This window comes from Brachionichthys hirsutus, chromosome 3 (assembly GCF_040956055.1).
Source record: "Brachionichthys hirsutus isolate HB-005 chromosome 3, CSIRO-AGI_Bhir_v1, whole genome shotgun sequence".
Classification (NCBI taxonomy): Eukaryota; Metazoa; Chordata; class Actinopteri; order Lophiiformes; family Brachionichthyidae; genus Brachionichthys; species Brachionichthys hirsutus.
The window spans coordinates 13,534,862-13,544,038 of record NC_090899.1 but is presented as its reverse complement, the minus strand read 5'-3'; the positions used below and the strand labels follow the sequence as shown (position 1 = coordinate 13,544,038).

At 46.1% G+C, this 9,177-nt stretch overlaps 1 protein-coding gene across 1 annotated transcript in view; it reads right to left on the bottom strand.

Annotated features, from left to right (window-relative positions):
* Positions 1-7,153: 7,153 nt before the first annotated feature.
* The window catches only part of usp45 (ubiquitin specific peptidase 45), a 28,150-nt gene continuing 26,126 nt past the window's right edge, over positions 7,154-9,177 (bottom strand). The window contains exon 18 of the mRNA XM_068755986.1: positions 7,154-8,965. Coding sequence (XP_068612087.1) covers positions 8,835-8,965 — 131 coding nt within the window. The 3' untranslated portion in view covers positions 7,154-8,834. The remainder of the gene's footprint in view (positions 8,966-9,177) is intronic.

The following is a 9,177-nucleotide window of genomic DNA, read 5'->3' as shown; positions in this document are numbered from 1 at the left end:
GGTGGAGGGTAGGGGTGGGGGGGTGAGGAGAGGGGGATCAGGCTGCTCCTCGCCCTCCTGCTGGGCTCTCGGAGGAGCTGAAGTCTCCCTTCATGTCCCTGAAAAGAAGCGGCTTGAGTTCATGTGTCTGTTCGGGCGGTTGCAGGAAGCGTTCACATGTACCTGTGGCCAGTCTGGGAACCATTCTGGGAACCATTCTGGGAACCAGTCTGGGAACCAGTCTGGGAACCAGTCTGGGAACCAGTCTGGGAACCATTCTGGGAACCAGTCTGGGAACCATTCTGGGACCAGTCCTCTCTGCCTACTGGTAACGCAAACCCCCCAAAGCAATGCTGGTCACTGTTTAAAGCTGGACTCCTCATTGGGTCAAATGTCTTTGTGGCTAATTACTGCCCTGTTACCCATCTATTACTGCCAGATTACCCATCTATTACTGCCCTATTACCCATCTATTACTGCCATATTACCCATCTCTTACTGCCATATTACCCATCTCTTACTGCCATATTACCCATCTCTTACTGCCCTATTACCCATCTATTACTGCCATATTACCCATCTATTACTGCCATATTACCCATCTATTACCACGCTCGCTACCAAGGACTGTGTTTACAGCGCCGAGAAGGGCAACTGGCCAGACCACATTAATTCTGATGGGAAAATATTACCACCAGTAGATACAGGTGTGTGTGTGTGTGTGTGTGTGTGTGTGTGTGTTTGTGTAGCAGGTAGCATGTACTGTAAATCTGTAATAATAAGCAAATAAAGGGAACTAAGTATGAGAGAAAGACCTTCAGGGTCCGTATATTCCACTGAAGTCTGTCCACTGGTTTCCAGGATGGACCAGTAACCCCCCCGTGACACAAGAGAACCTCTACATACCCCATTTGGTGGGACATCTTTTAAAACAGAATGTGAATCATTGTCCAGGCATCAGGACCGCATTGCGTAAAACCCCCTCTTTGTGCAGATCAGACTTACAGCTACCGGCAGCGATAACTTTATTCGTCAGTGTCAGTCGGTTAATTGCAGCTAAAGGCAGCCGAGGCGTAAAGACGTCGTGTTCCAGACGTGCGCATCGACGCCGGAGGCAATCTGTTCACTTCTAGAGGAGAAGTCATCAGGATTTATGTCTGGAAAGTTTTATGTGCCAAACAATGAAAAAAGATTGTTGTGGCATTTAAATCCAGATCAATCAAAATCACAAAAAGCTTTAAACTTTACTCAACGTCAAATCTGAGGCCGTCTTCAGCCAGATACACATTTTGTACGGGCGTGGGCGGATAGTAAAAGCCTAACTTACAGTCAACCCGAAATCATCCTGTCCAATCACGGCATGTGTAATAAACAACCCCGTAATCTGGGATTTGCATTCGTCCTTTAGCTAACAGCAGCGAGGCCCAGGTAAGTCAGTGAAGGCATCGTAACACCTGGGGCCCGCCCAGCGAGCGCTCTGCTGCACCGCCCTGCCCCGGCCAGGCTGGTGTTTCTGCCCCATCATGGCGTCTCCTCTCCCACACTGCTTTCAGACAGGCTGCAGTCATCGTCCTGCAGCCACGCGGCCTCACTGCGTGGGACATCGCGGGTCTCCTATCTGCTGGCTGGGCAGCGTGGAAACGCGGACATTAATAACAGTGGAAGGGCTTTCCTGTGAAGTCCCTGGGGATTGGTCTGTCAAATAGATGGTCACAAATTGGCCTTCGTGCAACCGGATAAGATTTGAGGCAACTTGATTTGCAACGAATTCATCAATAATTGCTGCTGTTTTGTGTAACTCTAATGCAAACCCGGGAAGGGTTTTGTTAATGTGTCCGGGGACAGAACCGAACCTAGTCCCTAAAACAAGGCTCTGAAAGACGCCCCCATCACTATCAGCCTCCAGAAGCCCAACTTGGCTGCAGTCCCTGGTCCACAACCTGAATCCCCGGGACAGGAGCAGCAGCGCAGAACCTAAGAACCGGCTCGGCCCGGCAGAACCCGCCACTGGTTCCACACAGAGTGCCACTGTGCAGGGAGGGAGGCAGCTGGGACTGTGTGCTCAGGGAGGGTGCTCAGTCTCAGTCAGTGTCCCCAGTGTCCCCAGTGTCCCCAGTGTCCCTCTGTCTCGCCGGATTCCTGCGTGTCTCCGATGGACAGCCAGCAAAGTAATGAAGGAGCATCTCGTCTCGCTGAAGCCTGATATTTCTACTACTACTATAGTACTACTACAGTACTACTTACTATTGCTGTCTCAGACAATTTGAGCACATTTACCCACAAGATAAAGACATAAAGTACTCTGTAGTATAATGTGTAGTATAACTCTGTAGTATAATGGAAAAAACTGCATCACAAAAACTGCAAATCTGACGCATTCACATTCATAATTCATCACCTTTCTGGTGAATGGATCGGGGGGGGGGGGGGCGCCCACCTGAGTCCGGATCCAGAGCCGCAGTCTTCTGGTCGCATGTATCGATCCAGGCGGTTCTGTCCTTCACGCCGTCCCGTCCCGTCCGCGCTGCGCGTCCATCCAGGAAGCGGCGCCTCCTATCTGCTCCTCTCCTCGCAGTTCCTGCCTGTTCGTTCGACACAATCATGCTGCGTTCAGGGCAGTCGGAAAAACGGAAGTCACGCCGTAACCTTTCCGGGAACGAGTGTTTGACGCAGAATATCGATACTGATAATAACAAACTATTAAAAACAAAATATGACTTCATGCATAAACGGACTGTTGTATGATTTAAATAGCAAACAGCTGTCTCGCCTTTTGCTTCCTCTGCAACTGATTTCATGCCAAAGAAGAGACTTACATTGTATTATTTTATTGATCTCTATTGTAGTAATTATTTTACTAACAAGTCATTTATTGCTGAATCCAGTCACACCTATTTAATGTTATGTTATTCATGTTCCAGACGTGTTCCCTGTAACAACAAGGCAAAGTGTTTCACCCAAATCTGTATTTATTTCATTGGCTGGGGAGACTGAAGTATGGAAAACACTGCTCAGAGTGTTGCGACCGACCTGGCCCTGGATGATGGATGATGGATGATGGATGGATGGATGGATGGATGGATGGATGGATGGATGGATGGACGGATGGATGGATGGATGGATGGACGGATGGATGGTTTAATGTTGTGCATTTTGGGGTGATCACAGATGTCAACAAAGTTCATATCTGACCATTGACTGGAGGACTAGAAAGAGACAAACAGGCAAATTGTTCTTGTGATACTATTACTGCAACTTGCTCATTCAGAAAAGTACAAAAACGTGTATTTATTTATGTTCAGCATTTTGTGTTGCGCTTGGAACAACAATCTCTCATTCAAAATGTTCTTGTGTGATTTGGTTATTGCAAGCTGCTTATTAACAGTACATTTGATCAATAAATCGATTATGCTCGTTACTAGTGCCAAACGAAAGCTGCGTGTCTATAAAACATTGATAACTTTATTTTGAACTTTGATTATGTTGTGAATAATTATGCTTTAAATAAACATGAAGCGTCATTAAAACATTACATCGTGTGTTTTCCACGCGCGTTCAACGCAACCGGATGGAAACTCCACGTTAACGCGCGCCTGCGCCGAACGGAGGGACTTTCTGCAACACACAATCCTGATCCTATATAATTCCGTGTTCGATCATTTTAGGAACAACGTATCGGTGCTGCGCGATCGATGGACGACAGCCCGGCGAACTATTTAGGTCAAACCAAAGGAGCAGCAGCGAACCAGCAGGTGGGCGCTTCCATGTTTATTATTATTAAACCTTTACTTCCGGGATGCTGCTGCGCGTCAGAGCTTCTAAAACAGTCAACACCTGTCTGTTTCATATTTATAATCTGGAATAAATCATACTCTGTCTACTCCTAACTCCAGTTTTCCTCCAAACGCGTTATTTCTGCTCAGGTGCGTTTTCTTTATAACCAGCAGGTCTATTTCTACCTCCAGGTGGAAACAAGCAAACGTTCCGGCATGGAGAGATTTTTCCGGCTGGTGCGAGCCGTGGCGAGGAAGAGCTGCCGCTGGCTGTTCCGCTGCCTCCCCTGTGAAAAGCTCACCTGGCGCCCAGGTAAAGTTCATTTCTATAATATTTGCTGAATTATTTCACGTCATTTTGTATCTGCCCCTAAATTAAAAATGATCTTTCCAGCTCCAAGTCATCAGCCTGTCGAGGATGAAGCTTCAGTTTGCCTTCGTCTGCAGGGCCTGCGTGTTTAACATCGTCTTCCTCTGACGTGTGGGAAACTTTCCTGTTGTTCCTATTTCTCACATTTCCCTTTTGCAGCGTGGGCCCAGAGTGATAAACAAAACTCCGACTTGCTGAATCACTGAGGCATGCAGCAGAAAGAAAATCAGATTTCTGCGTCTGTGCTTTAGTCAAACAAGATTAAAAAAAGACTCAGTTCATACCAGAGAGGTTTCTCTTTCCATGCTGGAACTGTAATGGCAGCTCGTTTTTACTCCTGCGTCCTTCAGTCTGCAACAACTTCCTAATCTCTCCCTCGTCATCTCACAAACAGTCGTGCTCGGGAGCCCGCCGTCCACCATCTTCATTGTGAACATCACCAACTCCACCTTGAGCGACTGCGTGATCGGGAGGGAAAACTACCCGTCTGTGGTGGAAGAAAGGCTGCCTTTCATGCAGGAACGCCATCATCATCCTCACATTCCCAGTGGGTCACAGCAAACAGAGAGAATCTGAAACGCTACATCCAGATTTTTGCTGACATCCTTGAACTTGACATGTATATATGTGTATGTGTATGTGTACATATATATATATATGGCAGTGCTCAAACTAAGGAGTGACATTCTGGTCTTCACAGATCATTCGTGGTGCAGCTGCAGCGGTGGACAGCAGGGGGCAGCACTGTCCACTCCTCCTCCTCCCCCATCAGCAGAGACTCAGAGCGTCACCATCCACAGCTCCCACGTCAGCTGCGTCATCATCGGAGACAACAACTGCATGCACGCCAAGCAGAGCCACGACACGGAAACGGCCGAGGCAGACGAGGGTTAAGGTTCGGCCACACGACTCTGTTTTATAGTTATACCTCAAACGGTCGTAATGTGGAGATAAATGGTTTTAAACCGAAGCGCATCCCACCAGCGATCTCCAGGTGTAATCAGAACTCCAGCTTCTCTGAACTCAAAGTATTTCTCTTCCATTCGCTTGTTTCTGGTTTTGTAATTCAGGGCCTTCTCCTCGGTCACATGTGGCAGGAAGTTGGCATCTTTTTTTATTTTTACCACTCTCACTTCCCACATGGATGAAACGTTGTAATGACTCACGTCTCGATAACTCTATGATCGCTCCGTTTCTGTTGCATCATTGATTATATATTACTTGATGTCATGAAACAAGCCATAATGAGATACTGTGTATATCCTGATAAATGTATGGCCTATGGTCATGAGCAGTTTACTACATAGTAGTATTCATCTACATGTGTGGTGTTGCTGAATCTCATTAAATGACACATTCACATTTGTATTGTGACATAAAATATGAAGTAGATTATTTTATCTGATGATGTGGTGCCGTTTCATGACACAACACAGGCTAGGTACTATGTATACTACTATAACTGAAAAGTATTTAATTTTGTTCTTTACTATTGTAAACAAAGAATAGCAGTCTTTAATCAAGAATTGTAGTCTTGTTTATTGTAAATGAATAAAATTATTTTCATATCAAAGGACTGCTTTGGAAATTCATTTATTACACTTCCTGAATCCTGTCCTTCTGAAACTTATGCTTATTTAAAAAAAGTACATAGTCCTCTGAGGACGATGCAGCGTCTCCACCAGAGCTCGCCCAACAAGGCTAAGCTCTGCTGCAGTGCTGCCTCTGCAAGGTCAAAGGTCACAGGACAGACTCGACTGGAGGAATCTGTCCACTCGATGAAGAGACTGCATAAATCAGATTAACTATGATGAAATGTGTTAAACATATTAGGTGGTAGAGAAACCAAACACTATATTTACTTTAGTTCAATTAGTCAAAACCATTTCAGTGGAACGAGTAGCAGTATAGATGCTACGATAGAACTACAACAGCAGAGCCGAGCAGTAAGCGGATCAGTAATGCTGCATCTCCATTATGCTCAACCAACCCAGGTGTTGAGAGCTGGGGGGGGGGTCAGAATGTTTACGGGGCTACAGTGGGCATCGCCCACGGGTGTGGTTCAGCTGTCGTCGGGCGGATCCAGCTCTTTAGTGCACCAGTTAAATGGAAGCTACAGCATTATTATATGACTCAAAGGAAGCTACGTGATTGCCCCCCCCCCCCCCCCCCACACACACACAGATTGAATTTAATTGAAATTAAAATTAAAATAATTATGAATTATATTTTCTCTTGTTATATGTATTGTTTACAGACGTTTAGGTCGGAGATTAAAGGTTCAGTCAGACAAACGCTTATTCTTCGTTTCTGAATCTTATTTGGTTCTTCCAGATTATTTGTAAATGGAATGCCTGTGAATTATCCCGCCCAGGCTTCATGCGGTGGATGGCCCCCCCTCCACCCCCACCCCCCACCACTCTAAACACATCAACGCAGACCGTGTTCTGTTGCAGGGTCTTCTGAGGTGCTGCTGGTCGGCGGTAACGAGCGTTCCATCCTCAGTCACAGGGGGAGGGGGGGGGGGGGCGTCTTTCATTAAGTGAGATTAAATCACACATCTAATGCTCCAGCTGTACGTCCCCCAGAGGAGAACCGCCACCCCCGCTTTAAAAATAGACAAATACATTTCAGGGAGGATTTGCTCTTTTCGTTGGTGGCGGCTTGACAACCTGTTTTAATGTTCCAGCAGCATGTCTGGGATGTCACAGCATGTGGGGACAAGAGGACGCGCTGGGTGATGCTTTTGGACGTTGCCCTTTTCTCGATTCCACACCCACCTCCTCTTCACCAGCTCACGACATGTTCTGAAGCAGAGCTGCTTTGCAGCCGTCAGGGCCGATCACGGGTGAAGACGGCTTGAGGACGGCACCGCGTGATCCACACGGACAGCTGAGAGGGACGGGGACAGCATCTCGCTGAGGGTGGAGACAGGACGACGAGTCCCGAGCACAAACAGCAAAGCCTCCTCCCGTCCGATCCGGAGAAGCCAAGACGCCAAGAAAGAGACGAGCGCTGCGACGCGTTCACTTTTAAATTACATTTATTTTGAGACTGCATGTCATCGTTTCTCATCAAGTCATGAAATAAGACGATTCTCTGGAAACAATTCTGCAAAGGAAAAACCCTGCGCACCAGAAGCACCATGAGTTTGTCTCGTTTCCAGCGTGCACAATAATAAAGTCCTTTTTGTTTTGCTTACAGTAAACCTATACAGTACATAAATATGTCACACGCCCTGTCATGTGACAGAGGACATCACCCAATCACAGGCCCTGAATGTAAAGATAATATCCAACCTCTAGACTCTGCTGCACTCGTTCCGTTTCTCCTTCGACTGATTTGGCAAATGTCCAACAAGCAAAACAAATATGAAAAGGATTTTCATAGAAAAGATTAACGCCTTATTTGTCAATAACAAATCAAGAATAGCCAAAGCATTCGTCAGAACATGAACGAGCGGGAGATGTAAACTCCCAAATATCATTCACTGACTGTCTGACATCCAAACACTCTGATGCACAAGAAGGAGCAACCCATTCAAAGTTGCAAAAGAGCTGTTGTGCTAATCTGCAGCTAGCTAAACCAGCATGCTGTTTCAACCAGATGCCAAAAGCTTGTCTTTGTCAATGTTGAGTAAACCTCAAGCACGATTATAGATTGTTGCAAGACTCAAATTAGGCACGTTTCCATCAACGGCTGTGGAACAAATAATCACGGCAACAAAATCTGTGTTTTCAGAAGAAGCCAAATGAATGAGAATAAAACCAGATCACCGTGACGATTTAATCAGGGAATGGGAATATCCCGGGCGATACTGCTAGCGAACGTAACTCTCCCCCCCCCCCCCCCTTCTCTGAAAGGCTGATCATTCTGGGGACGTAAACGTTCTCAGAACCTACTAAGGAAAGCCTTTCCCAGCGTTCATGTTTTACGTTCATTTCCCCATTTCCATGTCTAAAAAGTAAAAATGCATCGATGGAAACACAACAGATGCAAAATACTGATATCTGATCACTTGGTTATCATTGCTATTGTAAATAAAGAACAGAAGCGCCCTGCCGCTGTTTGACACCACTGGTGCTGCATTATTAGTGCTTCCATACGTCCATACTTCCTGCCAACCCTCCAATGACGGAGCTCTTTGTCCTCATGCACCGTTGTCTTTATTAAAGCACAAACATGCCTGAATTCATCGTTGCCTTGCCTGTTCTTGTGTTGGCAGTTTTCTGTTAGCCAATACATTCTCACCACTCAAAGTGCCGGTAGGTGTTTGTGAACAACCCTGAGCAAAGAATCCAGAGACACAAATGGCTTTTGTGAAAGTATTGATCAAATTAAATGTAACTAACTGAATTAAATGGTTCACTGATGACATGCATGGCACCTTAAATCCACACGAGCCCACCTCTCTCTCTCTTTTGTGCGTCTGTGAACACAAAACTGCCAGAGCTGAGCTCAGGTCAGCATGCAGCCTCATGCAGTTTCCTCAGGCATGATAAGACGATCAGCGCAGAGGCCAGCAGTAGACCGTTTAAGTTTAAGTCCCTTTTCTTTTAAAAGTAAACTCAAAGCAGAATATGAAGGACTCATTTAAAACCGGGGAACATTCCTATTTCTTCCCTTACAGATGTAGAGAGAGGAGTAAAGGGCTAGTGCCAGCATGTGGCACAAACAGCACAGGTCTCAGAAGAGATGTGGGGAAAGTCTGTCTACATCATTTCCTCATAGAAGAGCAGGTAAGCCTGAGAGTTGAGCACTCGTGACTCTGGGACCGTCTGCACGGTCGTATCGCTGATGTACACCCACTGGCCCTGGGGGCTGCTGCTGGCGTCCCTCGCACCTGAAAACACACACAAAATGTTAAGATCACATGGAGAGCATTTCTTATTTAAATAGAGAGAGCGCAGACACCCGAATTCCATAAACATTGGTCAATAATTGTCCGAGATTTTGAGGAACACATTTTGAAGCTCCATTGACTGTAATGTTGATGAAACTTTCAAAGTGATCCAGAATCCCGGATCTCCTCTGCATCATCACGAACATTTTAAC